This window comes from Pipistrellus hanaki (assembly GCF_964339955.1).
Source record: "Pipistrellus hanaki genome assembly, chromosome: 18".
NCBI lineage: Eukaryota > Metazoa > Chordata > Mammalia > Chiroptera > Vespertilionidae > Pipistrellus > Pipistrellus hanaki.
This window is the reverse complement of record NC_140520.1, coordinates 19357816-19377028: the sequence shown is the minus strand read 5'-3', so window position 1 is coordinate 19377028 and position 19213 is coordinate 19357816. Positions and strand designations below refer to the sequence as shown.

General features: G+C 35.8%; 1 protein-coding gene across 5 annotated transcripts in view; it reads right to left on the bottom strand.

Annotated features, from left to right (window-relative positions):
* The window catches only part of RASAL2 (RAS protein activator like 2), a 227431-nt gene that overhangs the window by 107090 nt on the left and 101128 nt on the right, over window positions 1-19213 (bottom strand). For all 5 annotated transcript variants that reach the window (XM_084866956.1, XM_084866957.1, XM_084866958.1 and 2 more), the window contains exons 2-3: window positions 15665-15792; window positions 5085-5211 (exon numbers count right to left, since the gene is read on the bottom strand). In XM_084866956.1, coding sequence (XP_084723082.1) covers window positions 5085-5211; window positions 15665-15792 — 255 coding nt within the window. The remainder of the gene's footprint in view (window positions 1-5084; window positions 5212-15664; window positions 15793-19213) is intronic.

Sequence of the window (19213 nt, the reverse complement as noted above, 5' to 3'; positions counted from 1 at the left end):
CTGAGAACTACTTTCTTCATAGATAAAAATATTCTCACTGCTAATCTAAATTTAGTTCATAAGAGTAAAATAAAAATTGGCTTTAGCAGTTAGCTTGAGAATATAAGTAGTAGTTTTTATTTTATTCTTACTAGCTTTGTGTTCCAAATAATTAATTTCCAGAAGAAATATAAGAGTGTGTTGAAAAGTGATTTTGGAATTAAATGAAAGCTGCTTCTTTCTAACAGACAAACCTGATTAAATCAGGTTGGTAGTTAGGTCAGTTCTGTTTCAATCCTTTCTTTGTAAATGTGAATGTTTCACCACAACTTACATATTAGGGAACACTTGCAATTACATCAATTTTTTTATCATTATTTCATCTGTGAGAAACACTAGGTGAACAAAAAAAAGTGCACTGAGCTGAACCAAGCCACATATGAATACACAAAAGGCTCACATACACAGCTCGAACATGTACCATTGACCTCACTTCACTGCCTGTGCTATAAACCACACTCATACACATCTTCTATGACAATGTTCTATTCAATTTCCAAAAAGCCCTTCCTCCATCACTTCACAATTAATTTAAAAACTTCTCTGATGCCCAATACCACAAGTAAATTTCAGGATAATTTTCCAAGGTAAAGTGCTATAGTTATTGTACTATTTATGTATTCCTCAACCATTTAGCACATGTAAAAATATATTATTATTTTTACTAAGTTCTTGTCTTTACATGTTTTTAAGTATAGTGATCCTAATTCCTTCTCCCCCCCCTCCCCCGTAAGTACTGTGATTTTTATTGTGAAGTTCTGCACAGCACAGTGATTTAGGCACATATGTCACATTATCGTAAAATTGACTGTGCATGGCTATATTAACCTAGACTTAAGCCCATTCTGCTAGACTAGTCTCAGCAGAATTACCACATGTACCTTATAAATCTTACAGATTTCAAAAAGTAAATATATACTGACGTACGGTTTTTAAGAAAACCCAAAGCTACCCATCCAAAAACCTCAGTGAAATTATTCAGGGCTTCTACCTTAATTATTCATAAGGCTTTTGATAATTCTTGAGCTCATTTGACCTTTCCTCAAATAACTTATCAATTTTTACAAAACTCAGGGATTGGTCGACTGAACATTGGACCAGTCACTATGACGCGCACTGACCACCAGGGGACAGATGCTCAACGCAGGAGCTTGCCCCCTGGTGGTCAGTGCACTTCCAGAGCAGGAGCGCTGCTCAGCTGACCTGTGGGCACCAGACACAGGGCTCATGGCTGGGGAGCGCAGGTGCAGCAAATCCAGCAGCAGCAGGCTCAGTGGGGCTTGGATGAGCGTGAATGGCATGGTGCCTGACCCAGGTGGCTGACCCAGTGGCTGACCCAGCTTGGGCTCCTCCCCGGCCTCCTGCCGCTTCCCACACTACTACATCCATTGGGGGAAGTCGGACTGCCAGTTTCGGCCCAATCCCGAGGAGTCCCAGATTGTGAGAAGGCACAGGCCAGGCTAAGGAACCCCACTAGTGCATGAATCTGTGCACCAGGCCTCTATTATGTCACTGAAATCTGGGAATGATGGAATACAAGTACAAAGGATGGATATTATATAGCTCTCTTAGCATGAGCTTGCTTAGATAATTGTGAAATAGTCTTAGTTTATTTTATTGGAAGGAAACAAGACAACATTTTTAGGGCATTTCAAAGAAAACCAAGCACTGCCATTATTCACTGAGTTCTAATTTTCAGAGCTAGAAATACCAGACTGCTGACTTTTTTCATAAATGTTTTGCTCATTTGTATGTTTATTACCCTAAAGTTTACAAGTTTCTTCTATTGAATAGTGTTAGTATGTATGTATATAACACACACACACATAAATATATACACACACATAACTTAATAGTCAATCTAAATATTGAGTGCTACAAAACACAGGCATTATTTATCAGCATTTTTAATTCTATTACTTGAAAAATTCTTGAAATATTAAATCTTCATTACTCATTTATCCTTCCTTCAATGTTATTATTACCACATATTTTCATAGATTTTAGCATCTTAAAAATATGTCATAAATTGCCTAGATACTCCTAATAAATAAATATCTTGGGAATAAAGAGAGTCATCATTAGTTTATACATAAAGGTAACTGAGATTACTTTAACATAGAATGTCAGAGTTAAAAACTAATGAATATCATTCAAAAATTTGGCCTATAAAAGTTATCTTTTATAATTTTAAAAAAGCCTTGGAGAAAATATTATGCTTTAATATTTATTTTCTTCAAAGTTTCCTCAAATTTTTATCACTTAGGTCAATAAATGTAGAAAAACATAGTTACAAGGTTATGAGTGCAATCCCTGGGAGGGGGCATGCAGGAGCCAGTTGATAGATGTTTTGCTCTGACACTGATGTTTCTCTCTCCCTCTCCCTTCCTCTCTCTCTCAAATTCAATTCAAAAAAATTTTTTTTAAAAACTACACATGACAATTTCATTCTTACTGCTCTAGCCATTTTTTGTTTCTCACTTCCTACATCCAATCCAACAAGCAAATTCTACTTGCTCTACCTTCGAATGTATTCATAATCTAGACATTTATCAGCCTTTCCACTATTACCATCAGGGCCCAAGTTTTATCATCTCTTCTCCACATCATTGCAATAGCATTCCAATTGGTCTCTGAACTCCCATTCTTGCATCCCTGTTCTCAATATAGAAGCCAGTGGCTCCCTATCTCACAGGATAAAAGCCAAAGCCCTCATGATGATCTATCTACAAGGCCTTCATCTGCTCAATGAAGTCATCTCCTACTACTCTTCCCTCGTTGACTCCACTCCAGCCTCCCTGGCAGCTGTGCTGCTCCTAAAACATTCCAAGCGTATGTCTCCTTTACACTTGCTGTTCCCCTGAGAGGAAATCCTCACCCCAGGTATCCACATGCCTGACTTCCACACTTTTATCAGGTCTTCACTCAAATGTCACTTAACAGAGAGGCATTCTTTGGTCAGCTTAGCTAAAAATCATTCTTCCTCAACGCTTCCTATTTCCTTTCTTTCTTTGTACTTATCTCCAACTAGCACAGTATACAGTATATTTTACTTACTGCTCTTGCTTACTGTCTATCATTCCTCAGTAGAATGTAAGCTTCACAAGGGGAGAAAGCTTTGTATATATTTTGTTCACTCTTGTGTCTCAAAGTGCCTAGAACTGCATCTGGCACATAGTTGTTACTCAATGACTATTTGCTGCATAAACAAATGAATTTTTTTAAAAAAATTAAAAATCAATGAAAGCCACACAAAGTAACACAATAAATAATAACATGTACTGTGAAAAGTCATCAATAATCTATCTTCCTAATTATGTAAGAATCTTCTAAAGACAGAAATGTTACACCTCTTTTCACTTAGGGACTGGCATAGAATGTTACATATACAGCAATTATTCAATTCAATATTTGACAGCATGAAATTTTGCTAAAAGGAAAATCACTAGGAGATAAAAATAGAATAGAATAATGTTATAATTCAACATAAGACTGGCATGTAAGAAGAAAAAAAAAAAGGCTCTAAAAGTAGTCTTTTCCCCTCTAATATTTATGAGCAATAGCTTTCAGTGCTAATTTAGAATATCCACTCCAAAAATGATCACGGTCTGCCATGAATCAAGATGTTTTGTCTAGGACAGAAAGTGGAGGATTGGCTCTGGAACTAAGCACCTTGGCCACCTCATCTTAGTTTGTCATTGGGACTAGTGCGTGGAATGTTGAAGATATTTAACAATTTATGATATAGTTCTCTCTTCTTTAAAATTATTCCAATTCTTCAGACTATGAATATATATTCTTTGTGGGTAAAAGCTTGCCAAAGGTTTCTAGAGTGACAATGATAGTCATCAACATAACAACATTATGAATAATAGCAAAGGAACTGAAAGAAGGTGACTTTGAACCAGTCCAAGTTACATAGAACACATACAAGAAATACAAACAGGCTATAATATGGTTACACCCAGACAGGTTTGCAATACAATTTATGCCAATACCTAAACTGGATTCAACACATGCTAAAGAAGTACGATGTAAATAAAATGAGAGGAAAATCTGATTTCTCTAAGTGTGATTCCTTGGACAAAAATGTTTGCTAATCTAAAAATTTCTAGAAAGGCAACAACTGTTACAGGATAAAAAGATAAATAAAATATTCAAATTCTGACCAAGAATTCTGAGTTCCAATTAAATTATGAAGAGAAATGAAGAAAAACAAACAAGAAAAACCAAACCCTGATATTCAAAAACACATATTCACCAACATACAGACAATAAATAGTTCTGACTTACCTACCTAGCAAATGTCTATGATTAAACGTCTAAGTTCACTAAGCAAATAATAACACCAATGATATAAAGCACTTCTTACTATTCTAATCCTTTCATTATTTTATTTAATTTTAATTATGTTCCCTTAAAATTACCTGACCTAAATATTTATATATCCACTGGCAAGCACGCAAATATGAAACAATACATTTGGTTGGAAACCAGGAAAGAGCTGCTTTGATGCTGACAATTTCTTTAGGGTATAACAACTCACATGTTTTTTGTTTTTTCCCCCTCTCTTCTGTCACCCCTTTAACCATAGTCCCGAATATAATTTACATGAGATACGTAAAATTAGCTCAGCTATAGTAGCCTGATCTGACATTACATTACATAAGGTGGAATCAGTAAACAGGACACAAACCACTTAATACTAAGTTTCCATACAATACTAGCTACCCAGTTAATCCCAGTACTTCAACAAGATCACCTAATGGTCTTTCAAAATTTAAAGCCAAGCAGTAAACTCAGAAACAACTTGTCTAGGGCTGTACAGCAAACTTACAAAGCTTAGATAAATGTTATCTCTGTAAAAATAACTTTGCTGCCACTTGGTTTCAAAGAATAAAACTTTCTAATGACTTCTAACTCTTATTTAACATATCGATGTGCTTCCTTAATGGGAAATACAGGATGTTTTGTTTTATTGTAACACTCAACAACAAACCCATAAGTTACCAGATAAAAGCTAGCAATTTATTTTATTAGCTTACCCAGTTTAGTGGTGCCCTCTGGTGGGTACTCAGGAAACTGACCCTCGGAAGGGACACTGACAGTTCTTCTCAGGCATCTCCCTTTGGTGGAATCGGCCTGCTGCTCCTGACCTCCCTCCGTGGGTATCTAAGTTAACCAAAAGAAAAGGAGATGAAACTTAATAGTGAGTTTGCCATAACAACTTTCCAACTGAATAATGTTTTCAGTTAATAAAGACAGGAGTTTGTAATCATCAGAGCAAAGTAGAAGAAATGTAGGAAGAAAGTATACACAATGGTAAAGTTTTACCAACCCCTTTTCAGGAAGCTTTTCTTTAAAAAGAAAACCAAAAGATCAGGAAAGGTGAGTATGTAAATTAGCTTAGTTGAAGTATGTACAAATCTTATCCAGGTGTGCATCTGTTTTGGGAGTTCAGGAAACAAAACAAAACACCCACACAAATAAAAGATTCTTTTACACAAGACACTGGCTCACAAGTTCCAATTCTGCCCAATGCTCAATAAGGTAAATGGAAATAAAAGTCAACCAGAAAGATTTAGCTACGACATTCTCTTAAAAGGAGGTTTGGCTAGATAAAAGTAGTAAAATGACCCAACTTTTCTTTAATTTTGGAATTAAGCACTTGTCTATATATGTATATAAAAGGCTAATATGCAAAGTGTCCCCTTGGGAGTTTGACAGGGAGACCAGGAATTCGATGGCTCGCTATGATGTGCACTGGCCACTAGGGGGTGGTGCGAAGTGAAGGAAGGCCCCAGGCAGCAGCCGGAAGGCTCCAATCGGCCCTGATCTCCTGTCAGGCCTAGGGACCCAACCCATGCCTGAATTTCATGCACCTAGCCTCTAGTAGTTAATAAAATACATTTTCAGTGAGATTTTGCTAGTAATCTTTATCAAAATTAAGATAACATCTATTTTGGTAACATCTTAGTTTGGCAAAATATACCAGTAATTAATCATAGTTTCTTATTTCTTATGGCTATCATATTGAAATTTCAACAATTTCAATAATAATGACTAGCACTGAGTTCTTGCTATGTGCAGGACTAATGAATTTACATAAGTGACATTATGAGGGAGCCACTATTAACCCTCTTTTACAGATGGGGAATAATTTTATTTTTACAAACGACTGCAGTGAATATATATCACATCAACTGATCTAGAAAAACTGGAATACACACAGGCTTGCATGTACATGTCTTCAACTTTGCCTCAGTAATCTAACTCCTATGACTGGGGTCAAGTGGGTAATAGTAAGGGAAATTCTCTCTGTGCCACTGAGAATCTGAAGAGCAAAGTCCTCATGTCTTTATAATGGACTGAAAATTTTCACACTCTTTATAGGACCAAAAATTCACCATTTCCTCATTACCATAACTATGCTTACATTACTTGCACACTGAGAAATCAAGAAGCAGAATTAACAATGGTAACATTCTAAAAAAAAAAAAAAGGGGAAACCAAATAATAGTATCAATAAAGAGATGAACTATTCCAAAAGCACTCTGTAATATAAAACTTTACAAATGGTAATCCAAGTCATCCAGCCCTTTCAGGATGAAAATTATATTATCTCTCATTAAATAATTAAAAGAGTAGTAGAGAGAGGTTAAATAGCTCTCATCTAGTAAGAGGCAAAAATGTAACCTCCTCCTGCCTTCAAAGTAGAAAGGAACAGAGGTAAATATAAATAGAATGGAAAGTTTGTATCTCTGAACAAACAGAAGAACCTAAATAAACAATCATTTTCCTCAAAGGTATAAAAGCACCTATTATCTGAAGTAATGAAAGTTCAAGCAATAAAAAAAAAATGTAGTTATTTTTTATATTATAGGAGGAAATGACCTATGATCTTTTCCTGTGAAAATGTATAAAGACTACATTTGGGGGGAAAATAAGAAATGGCCTCTATTATTAGATATAATATACTTTACCTCTACTATGTCCAAGGAGAAGATACATAAAATATATAAAACTTATTTGGGCCTAAATTTCACTCACAATTATTTTCTCAGTTTTCATGTAGACTCTTCATTTCCCACTATTGTAACTTAAAATGTAATAAAAGGTTTCATTCAAAGTATCACTTACTATTGGGGTATACTATCTCTCACTTGGGATATATGGGAGAATAGTGTTGACTTTTATTCTAAACCTGCACTTCTTATGAATCTTTTACAACATTATAGATTGATCCCTATGTAAAATATTTTTACAATATATTGATCTACTTGAAAATTAGAGGGATCATATTTCAAGTATTTTCCAACTAAGTTGGAGTTCATCAATCTTTGTACATATCCTAAAAAAAGAAGAGGATACCAAATCAGAGAATCGGTTTTAGAAAGTCAATTTTAGAAAAGCTATGCTGTCCATTCTAACTGCCCTAATTTAGTTTACTAGTTTAATTTTTTAAAAGATTTTTTATTGATTTTTAGAGGGAGGGAAAGAGAGAGAAAAGCATCAATGTGAGAGCAGAACATTAATTTGCTACCTGCTACATGCCCACTACCAGGGATGGAGCCCGCAACCTGGACATGTATTCTGGCCAGGAATTGAACTGGCAACCTTTTGGTGCATAGGACAACACCTAACCAACTGAGCAATACCAGCCAGGATATTTACTAGTATACATTTATTGTTTATATTGAATTAGTCTTTAAAATTTGTATATCTTCCAGGTTCTATAACATGAGAGGAATTCTTTTTAACCTCTTTGGCCTTATACTGTGCCCCAAGTCTAATTTTTCCTCAGGAAAAAAATAAAATCAAGTGCTTTAATGAATTTAATTCATTTGCAGATGAGGCAAATGGAACACAGTAAGGAGTATATGGCTTCTCATGGATCTAAGATATGCTAATAACAAAGTTGAACATAATTTCTGAATCCTGATCCTGTTAGTTCCAAACCATCCATGACAAAGGAGGAGCAATATGCACAAGTAAATTTACTTACAAATACTATTTATATACATATACCTCATATTTTCTACAAATTGCCTTTCATTTTTTAGAATTATACATAAAATAACTTCAATTTCAATCTGTGTACATGCAGAATAAATAGTCAAGTAAAGGAAACCAAGTTTATGCTAACTATCAAAAGAAAATGCTCTGTAATTTTTTTCTCTAAAGATGTTTAAGTGATGTTCAAGTCTACTGTATCCTGACACAGTGGATGTACGTTATGGGTAAAAGCAGCCTTCTGTTTCAGCCAGGGCATAATTCTGAACTGTTTGCTATATAAGGCTTCTCATAAGTTTTTCTACAAAAAACAAGCAAACAAACAAATAAAAAAACACCAAAAAATTCTTCTCCTAAAAGTATCAGCTTCAGATTTTACATTATCTAGAAACACCGAATTGCTTGCATTTCCCTAATATAGTCCTTATTGTGTAGTTCAGTGCCTTTGCTTGGTCTGTTGTCTCAGCTTGAAATATTTCCCCCCATTTTCTTTTCTATTCTTTACCTACCAGGTAAAGCTATTCATCCTAAGGCACAGGACATGCATTGCCTCTTCCAGGACTCTTCCCTTTCTACCAACTCCCTAAGGAGGAGATTCAGGTACACCTTCCTGAGGTTCCTCCAAAAACAGATTTTTCTCTGTCATTCTACTGACTACTGAATTATAATTATTCCTTTGAGCAACTAATTCCATGTAGGTTAACAGCTTGTATTTTACCAATCAATCCCCAAATCTTAAAATAGCTCCAACCCACAAATGAATGAATGAATATTTAATAGGTAAAGAGGCTGGTCATTTGTAGGCAAAGAAAAAAGACATAACATCAGCAAAGAAGTTGGTAAGCATATGACTTTTTTATTTTGTTTTGCCAATTTAATTAGAGTATCTTCAAGGGGAGAAATGGGGTAGAACACCAAAATATATTATGACCGAATTGGGAGGGCATTAATACCAGACCATGCATAATTCAGGAAGCACTGGGAAAGGTTTCAAGTTTTTAAATTAGAGAAATGGTAGTCTCTTAATTGGTCTCTCTCTTTCCTATCTCTCCCTCTTCCAATACATCCTATAGATTAATATTCATAACACAGCCCAGCTGGTATAGCTCAGTGGTTGAGCACTGACCCATAAACTAGGAGGTCATGGTTCGATTCCTGGTCAGGGCACATATGTGGGTTGCAGACTTGATTCCCAGTAGGGGCACGCAGGAGGCAGTGGATACATGTTTTAATTTCTTATAGATGTTTCTGTATCTCCTTCTCCCTTTCCATCTATCTGAAATCAATAGAAACATATTTAAAACATATTCTTAATGCATAACTTTGATCAAATCCCTTTCTTTCTTAAATTTCCTTTGGTAACTGCCCATTACCAACAGCATCTTCCAATACCCCAAAGTGTTGTACGCGTACCCCCAGGGGTACGGAAGAGTTTGGTGGGGGTACGCGTTGCACCGGAGTTTGGTGGGGATATGCACTGCACTGTGCTTAGCTGCGCCTAATTCTACATTCTCATGAGTACGAGGGGTACTCAGCGTTACAAAAATTATAGAAGGGGTACACATATGTCAAAAGTTTGGGAATTACCCTTGTCATAGACTATAGTCCTTTAGAATAAATGGATTTCTTTATTTTATTTTATCCAGTTTATTTGTGATATTTCTCAAATGCCATTTTAAAATTATTTGTCTTATTTCCACAACTAAATTTGGTATGTGGGGCAGAGAGGAGAGAACTGTGTCGTATTCTTTATAACTCCTAACACATGAATTTTCCACATGATCAACAGGGTCACATTATGTATCTGCTGAATAATCTGAAAGTTGTTCTGAATGAAATGTGCCATGGGTGGTTACCCCAGGATAAGTAACAGCCAACTTTTGACTGTTTGTGTAAAAGCCTAATTGTTATTTTCATTAATATAGCTGAGTATAAATACTGCTTTCCCAAAGCAAGAAAAAAATTTTATCTTAAAATTACATTATCACCCTGCTACCTGTGCACTAGTATCCTGCTTTAAAAATCCCACCTACAGAAAGTAGACCCTGAAAGAAGAAAAATGGAGCCATGTTAATTCTTCCTAATGACTTGTTATTGCCAAAGGAACTCAACGAATTTTGAGTTGTTTTGTTTGTTTGTTTAGGAGTTCCTTAATGGGAAACTCAGTATTTTTATACTGGCTACACTCAGAGGGGTTCATGATTGCTTTCTCCACCATTTCCCTCAACTCCTTAATCTCTGGTTTACGTGGTCTTATCTCTTGCAAGCAAAATGGAATTTAAATGGCCTCCTACACCCTCTTTAAAATGGCTTAGTACCAAGCCAGCTGGGGCCTTTCCTGGCATCCGGGCAGGGAAGTATATCTCATAGCACATAAGCAGTGTCTATTTGGCACAGTTTACATGAAGCAATTAACTAAGCCAGTGTGTCATTTCTCAAGGTGATACTCCTGGCACACTTCTCTTCTTTCAGCATTCTGCCCAGACCAACCCTTCTGCTACGTTCCCAAATTGGCAATCGGTGTATTTAACACTCTTCCCATGTACATCCCCCAGGCAGACTTTTTCCCGTTTCTGACAGGAAACATGCAGAGTTAAGAGACAGCATTAAAAGATCCCACACACTGAATGCACAAGTGATGCTAGACTAATATAATCCTCCCACATTCCAGCAGTGCCTGGCTAAGGATTCAGTTTAAAGCCTTACAGAATCTTCTTAATTGATTTCTGTAGCACAGCAATAAACACCCCCATGATTTGTTAAGGTTTAAAACAGCCTTTTAAAAATAATTTTAACAGGAAATTCCTTAAATTCCTTATTTCAAGAAATTCTAATTTGTTCATGAAAAGTTGTGAGGGAGAGAGCTACTCCTGCTGATAGTGACAGCACACACACACACACACACACACACACTCACACACACTCACACACAATATATATATTTCTAATAATTTCTTATAATGAAATTAACAGAATATTAAATTTATCACTTATACAGTAGTTACAGCAATGGATTAACATTTTCTTATTGAGAGACTTAATTCAGTTTTTCCAACTTAATAACAGTAGAACATACCTGTCTCATGCATTAACTATTTTTGCAAACTATTTCATGAACTGCTCATCCCTTACCTGGTCTACTACAGTAATCTAACTTTCTATTTTCTTCCAGTAACATTCATTCAATTTTCCACATGATTAAGAGAGTTACTTCTCTAAGAAGTAAATCTGATGATGTCTCTGACTTTTTCAAATACCTTTCCATGGTCCAAATCATTTCCAGAATTAAGTCCAAATTCCTTAGGATGGCCTTCAAGGCACTTCTCATTTGATTCTTGACAACTATCACTTTTCTTCAAGCTGTATTCCAAGGATTCTGAGCATTTTGCAATTTACTAAAGAGAGAGATGTTCCTGATCTGTCTTCTTATATTTGAAATATCCTTCTCTTCTTTTCCTCCAGGTGAGCTCCTATTTCTCCCTGGATATGACCCAATCACAGATTTCTCTGTAAAACCTTTTTTGGCAAGCTCCAGTTCACACCATAACCCACTCCAGGCAATATCTCAGTTAATCTTTCCTTGTGATTATATTGTAATCTTAAGAAAAAATAATTTACTGAGGTGAAATTCACCTACCATAAAATTAACCATTTTAAAGTGAATTAACACAGTGACATTTAATACATTCACAATGTTGTGCACACACTACCTGCATGGAGTTCCAAATGGTTATAACTTTTAATTTATCATAATATGTCCCCAAACCTGCATCTTTGCAATCACAATACTGCATACATAACACATTTTCAATAAATACAGATGGAATCACATAGCAACAATAGAAAAGCATTTTATGGATTATTTTTAATCCCCTTTTATTATCTAGTTTTAGGGGGGAACATGGGGTTAAGCCATGGTTAATACAGAAAGAAAAGATAAAAGGGCAGATGCATCTCCTCTCATACTTATATTAAGAAAATGGATCTTCAGGAATCAAATTTATAATTTGGCTTGTTCAAAATTTATTTAAAAAATACTTATTGAGAATTTACTTACGTGTCAAGAACTGTCCTAAGCACTGAGGGATACAACATTGAACAAAACAGAAAAAAAATCCTTGCCCTAAAGCCTACACAGTAGTGGTTAAGAAAGAAAATAAACATAACAAATAAATTCTATAGCATTTTAGAAAGTGGCAAATGCTATGGGACAAATTTTTTTTTTTTTTTTAAATAGAGCCACATAATTAGATCAGATGTTCTGGATGGAGATACAGGAGGGATTGCAATTTATTTATTTATTTATTTATTTATTTATTTATTTATTTATTTGATTGATTGATTGATTGATTGACTGACTTGGCAAGAGAATAGTGTGCAAGGGAGCAATGGCAATGATTCACCATAATATTCAGGCCAGGTGAAAGGGGAAGAGAGGATATCAGAGGTGTGAGGGGCAGACAAGGTGTAAAGGGGTTGGGGAGAGGTCAGACAGGAAGCAGCCATGGGAGGAGAAGGACAACTACTATAGGCAGCATGGTCTGAGGGCTGTGGGAGAAAAACAGCCAACACTTGACAGGACCTCACAGAAGACAGTATCCTCAGGGAAGATATAGGCTCTCATGAGACCAAAAATTAAGGGACTCCTTCAGGAAGAGATGGAAGAACGGCTGAGTTTGCTGCTGATGGACCATAAGCTGCAGAGGGCAGAGTGAAGGGGTTTCAAGAGGTCGGGAAGAATGAGTGAACGGCAGAGACAGAAAAGGAGTTGTACAGAGCCAAAGGTAGAGAGTGAGAGATGATGAGTTCCCTGGTTACTTAAGATGACTGGCATGAAAATGCATAAAGTACCTAAGATAGTGTTTTTAGAAAATTATTCATCATGGACAGCTATTTTATGAGACAAAAGGGGACCCAAGCCTGGATTATTCAAATGATCAGTAATATCTAACCAGTGGATTACTAGGTGTACTGGTTAATACTGTGGATTCTGTAATCAAAGAAAACATGAGTATTTCAAGAGAAACATCAAAAGTGCTTTATTCAAAATAATGTCCATTGCTAGCTTCACATTTCCCCATCTTTTAGGTAATTTGTGGATACCATCCAAATAGAACTTTTATTGTTTTGAGGCAAACCATTCAAAGACACAATTTTCTTCTTCTTCATACGTTTTAAAGTGCTGCTCAGAAAGTGCATGTGCCATTGATCGAAACAAGTGGTAATCTGAAGGAGCAAGATCTGGTGAATACAGCAGATGAATTAATACTTCCCAGGCAAGATCTTTTAACGTGTCTTTAACTGGTTTTGAACTGTGTGATGTGCATCATCATGAAGCAAAATTACTTTGCATGTCTTCTGGCACATTCTGGTCGTTTCATGATCAATCGTGATTCAAGTCGATTATTTGTTGTCAGTAGCTATCAGTATTAACAGTTTCACCTGGTTTTAGAAGTTCATAATACATCACACCTTCCTGATCCCACCAAATGCAGAGCATTGTCTTCTATCCAAAGTAATTCGGTCTTGTAGTCAATGTTGATTGAGCTGGATCAACCCATGATTTGAGATTGCAAAATAAATCTTTTCATCGCCAGTCACAATTCAATAAAAAAAAAAAAAAAAAAAAAAAAAAAAAAAAAAAAAAACACTTTCTTTCATACCATTGAAGCAACATTTTACTGATAACTTTTTGATTTTCCATTTGTCTTTTGTTCAGTTCATATGGCACCCATTTTTCTTCCTGTAAAATATTTCCCATTGCTTGTAAATGATCAGAAATTGTTTGCTGAGCAACGTTTAATCTTTCTGCAAGTTGTTTTTTAGTTTGACACACATCTTCATCCAATAATACTTGTAATTGTTGGTCTTGAAACTTTTTCAATTCACCTGGACATTCTTTGTCTTTCACATAAAAATCATCACTTTTTAGGTGTTTAAACCAGCATTCACAAGTATCTTGGGATGGAGTATGTTCACCATAAGCTTCCTGAAGTATTCCGCAGCACTTTTCTTCAAAATAAAGTAATGAATTATAACTTCCCCCAAATGCTCTTTTTTTGGCACAAAATTCAACATTTTTAAGTGTAAAAATATCTATGATGTTAACACCTTCAGCAAATTTGACATTTGAAGTTTTGAAGCTTGTTGTCAATACAACAAAATAACATGTCAAATTGCATATATATCAACATATGTGTAACTCCATCTATTGAAAAAAATTCACCTTATTAACCGGTACACATAGTATATTTTGGTTCTAGATAAGGCAGTTTATACTATCTATCCTTAGGCTATTACATTTCTTACAGTACTAAGCTGACTAAAATGTAAGGAAGGGAATAAAGATGACAAATGATCTGTTCATAACTGTGATTTTTTAAAAACTGAAGACAGAGTAGGTTGGTTAAAATGTGCATTTTGAATGATCTGTTTATTCAAATTGGTAACTAAAAATCTCTACTAATATCACTCTACCAATTTTTATTATTTATCTACTTAATATAAACAGTCCACATATTCTAGACTGTTGAGAAAAGGACCCTTTAAAATTTTAATAAAATTAAATCTGATAATATTAAAGTATTATTTTACTTACTATATTGATACTCTACTTATAGGTGTGTGTGTGTGTGTGTGTGTGTGTGTCTTTCATTGAATCAGATCTTTTTCAATGAATCAGATCTTTTCTCTTTCATTGAATCAGATCTTTCATTGAATCAGATCTTTTCTTCTCCTTCCCTTCCATTATCCCTTTGTCAAGATCATGTTCATTATTTTTTTTATGTTGTGGGGGTTGGAAATAGGATGGCTTACTGGTCCTACTAAATCAGAATGGCATCATGTGATAAATCACCAATAATGAAATGAATTATTTGGATGTGGAATTTTTTGATAAATAAAGTAGTCATAGTATATGGTAAGTTCAAGGGGTTCTGTTGTTATTGTTTTTTACTTTTTTGTTTAGAAGGACAGAAAGTTCACCTAGAACAGCATTAATTACATTCTGTCTGCCTCTCTAGATTTACTCTCTGTCCTCTCCCTTGCAGTGTGTTTCAGGAAGCAAACCTCTACAGAACACAACAAGAGTAATCTTTTCCTCTGACTTCAAGTTAGGTTTGGCCAGTAGGTAACAATGACAAGAAGTCGGAAGTCAGGCCCTAACTGATTTGGCTCAGTGGATAGAGTGTCGGCCTGTGGACTCAAGGGTCGATTTCGGTCAAGAGCATATACCTTGGTTGTGGGCACATACCCAGTAGGGAGTGTGCAGGAGGCAGCTGACCAATGTTTCTCTCTCATCGATGTTTCTAACTCTCTATCCCTCTCCCTTCCTCTCTGTAAAAAAAATCAATAAAATATATATTTTTTAAAAAGTCAGAAGTCTAGACAAGAGTGTTGATTTTTCCCTTGCGTCCTCCTTGCTGGCCATTTTTGTACTGACAGAGGCTGTGTTCTTTTGTGTAGAGCTACAGCAACTGCCATGCAGCTCTCTCATGCAGCTATAGTTTATCATTCATACAGCCTTGTTTTCATAAATGCAAATAAAAACTATATTAAGTCAGGAATTTGTTCAGAAAAGGAAAGTAGCTTTTCTCAATAATATCCTTCTCACCTCCTTCTCCTTGTTGAGCAACACCAACTGGCTGTCTGTGAGGATGCAATACTTCCGCTCCCATGTTGTCGTATCAGTGTAGGGTGACTGGCCACAAGACAGACGATGCGTAGGTGGTCCTTTAACATCTGGGTAACAAATATGAAAAACAAAAGTGACAAGTCATTACCCTACTTAGCAAACTAATATTTCAAATGTAACATTCTTCAATATCAAATTAGAGATGAGTGTAAACAGGAATCTCAATGGTAAACTAAAATCTTAAATTTCTCTTAAAATAAAAACTGTTTAAAAAAAAGAAAATAAAAACTGTTAACAAAAAGAAGTATGCTGAAACACTCTATAATCATAAGCTCAAAACAGTAATTACTACTGTATATGCCCTAAAATAATGAAAGGTCACTTCAGAGCTAAATAAGTATCATCCTATCTAATAAAAGAGTACTATGCAAATTGACCATCACTCCAACACACAAGATGGCAGACTCCATGTGGTCAAAGATGGCCACCCCCATGTGGACACAAGATGGCCACCACAAGATGGCTGGCAGGGGAGGGCAGTTGTGGGCAATCGGGCCAGCAGGGAAGGGCAGTTGGGGGCAATCAGGCCTGAAGGGAAGGGCAGTTGGGGGGACCAGGCCAGCAAGGGAGAGCAGTTGAGAGGGACAAGGCCTACAGGGGAGGGCAGTTAGGAGCAATTGGGCTGGCAGGGGAGCAGTTAGGCATCAATCAGGCTGGCAGGGAAGTGGTTAGGGGGTGATCAGGCTGGCAGGCAAAAGCAGTTAGGGGCAAGCAGCAGGCTGGTGAGCAGTTGGGAGCCAGCCGTCCTGGATTGTGAGGGGGATGTCCCAGATTGGAGAGGGTGCAGGCTGGGCTGAGAGACACACATCCTTCCATGCACAAATTTCATGCACCAGGCCTTTAGTTCAAAATAAAGGGTGAAGGGGACCAGACAAGAATAAAAGATAGAGGCCCTGGTCATTAAGAGGACGATGCTGTAGCTTTCACACTTTGAGAGTACTGTTGACCTAGAACTGAGAAAGTGAAGTTATTGGCAGCTTAGACCTTTAAAAAGGCTTTCTTTCTAGTTACTCATAAGAATTAGGACTGTTTAAACTACAGTATATTACCACTAGAGGCCAGTAATACCTTAAAATCATAGGAAGCAATTTCCTCAAGGAAAGATCTAAACATATTACCATCATGTCTCTGAGATGAAGGTATACAATGTCAAAGCTAAATGTCTCCACTCTTCTAAATGTCTCATTTCCCTATAAAATACCAAGTGGTTACCATTACTTTGTCACTTTAAAATTTTTTCATATAAACTATTCACTGCTGTAAACCTTACAATATATCTTAATCATAAGAATACATTAGATCCATTAAATAAGACTTTATGGCAGTTCAATATATACTAAAAGATCTTTAGCTATGAAGGACTATCACCTTTCAGGATATACTTGCAGGAATCATTTAAAATACATTACTTATTACTGTTTAATTAAGTCCAAAGGAGCACCTCAGGCTGAAGAAGTTCAAAAACAAAAAACCCTGAGAGCAGGAGAGTTGTGAATCAAAAGAAAGAGCATTTTATCTATTAGATGCATGTTTTCATTACTATTACTTTCTACAGACTTCCAGTCTTTTTATCACAGAATTATATTACTGGTATTGACTGACTGAAAGAAAGTTAAAATGATATCCTATACCATAATTACTCAAATTTGCATAACTATACCCTGAGTTCTATAGAAAGTAAACATGTCAGAAATTACGGTAGGTTAGGTATATGCTTATCTTCTTAAGGCCCCTTATTGTGTCCATTATTATCTTCAGTGCTCCTTTGGACTTAATTACCTATTCTCTCTAAAATGTGTTGCTCTACATGTTTTGGGGAACTTATCAATTACCCTCTAAAATAATCTCAAAATGTTACTAGGACTTGGCTGGACAAGTTCATCAGTGGTTTCCCCCTATTTTCCTGCTTCTTCTAATCTCCTCTGCACTGTGCATAGCAGGATTCACTATATCTACAGCTTCAGTATACCACACCAACTCCACCCTTAATTCTCTTGTTTTCCAAGCATCTTAAATTACCTTAAAGTTTTCTTTATACTTTAAAATTTCCTAAAATTATCACAGAAAGCTTCAAAGGAACTGACTCATAATCCTTTTTGACACAATAGGAGATTATCGCCTATAATTAAAAGTCATATCAAAGATGATTTTGTTGCCTGGTTGGAGTGGCTCAGTTGTTGAATGTCCTGGTCAGGGCACATGCCTGAGTTGTGGGCTCAAGCCTCAGTAGGGGGCATGCAGGAGGCAGCCAATCAATGATTCTCTCTCAATTATGTTTCTATCTCTCTCTCTCTCTTCCTTTCTCTGAAATCAACAAAAACTTATTAATAAAAAGCTGATTTTCTTAATGTGATTTGGATAAACAATTGGATTAGATTTTTACCACAACATAGGCCTATTTTTAGAGAAAATACCAAGATTACCTCAACAGAGATGATGCACCTACTTTATGTGGAAATGTGGTGGTTTTGTGGCCCAGACAAGTTTTCATTCAAATGACTAACCTTCTTATGTAAGTTAGCCATGGGTGACCTAACTGCCCACTGTAATTTAATTTGAACAGTAGTCTTATGATCTCTAGTAAGCAAGAAAATATTGACAGCGCCTGTCCATAAAAATTAGAATATAAAATAGTATATTTATAGCATAACTTGGGTTTCCTGACAAAATATAAATTAGTATCAGCACTGAATGTTCCTGTGTCATCTGGAGAAATTCTCTTAAAGACTCACTGGAAATTCCATTAGGCATATCTATAAATATCCACAAATTAGCTTTTCTCTTAGAAGGTTAGCATCTTGTCTCTTCCAGACTTAGCATCTCGAAAGACTTACAATAGGAGAGTAAAAAAGGGATCCAATTAGAAGCAGAAATAGGCATAGAGTGGAAAAGACTATGACCCAAATATGCAGAGTGTCAAAGAAAAAAAATTGCTGTGGGAAATTTCATTTTTGTGTCTTTCAGCTCCTTAGAAATTCATCCGTGTTGCTTTTGAATCACATTATTTATAAACACATTTTTTAAAAAAATTCCAACATAAATTAAAGCAATTGTTAACATCCCAAATGTATTTACTGCCATTCAAAACAAGGTTTACAGAGGATTCTACAGAGAAATTCATTCCTCCAGCTAAAACACAAACTCTAATGTTTCATTCAGTCTCAACAGCCTTTCATTGATTCTCAGTACCACCTTAAAAACAACAACAACAACAACAACAAGATAGACAGTTTTGGGAAATCTATCTGTATCAGCGATATTTTAATACTTTAAAATAGAAGCACATTTCTACCAAGTAGTTGTAAATTTCTTGGGTCTGAACTATTGTAGAGGTGTGTGTTTATTTCAATGCCAGAACTAACCTGGTTTAGAAATGGCAAGTTCTTCCCAACATTCAAATTTCAATAATCAGATTTATTTTGATTCTGAATTTTATTAGAACCCTATATATAAAAGGCTAATATGCAA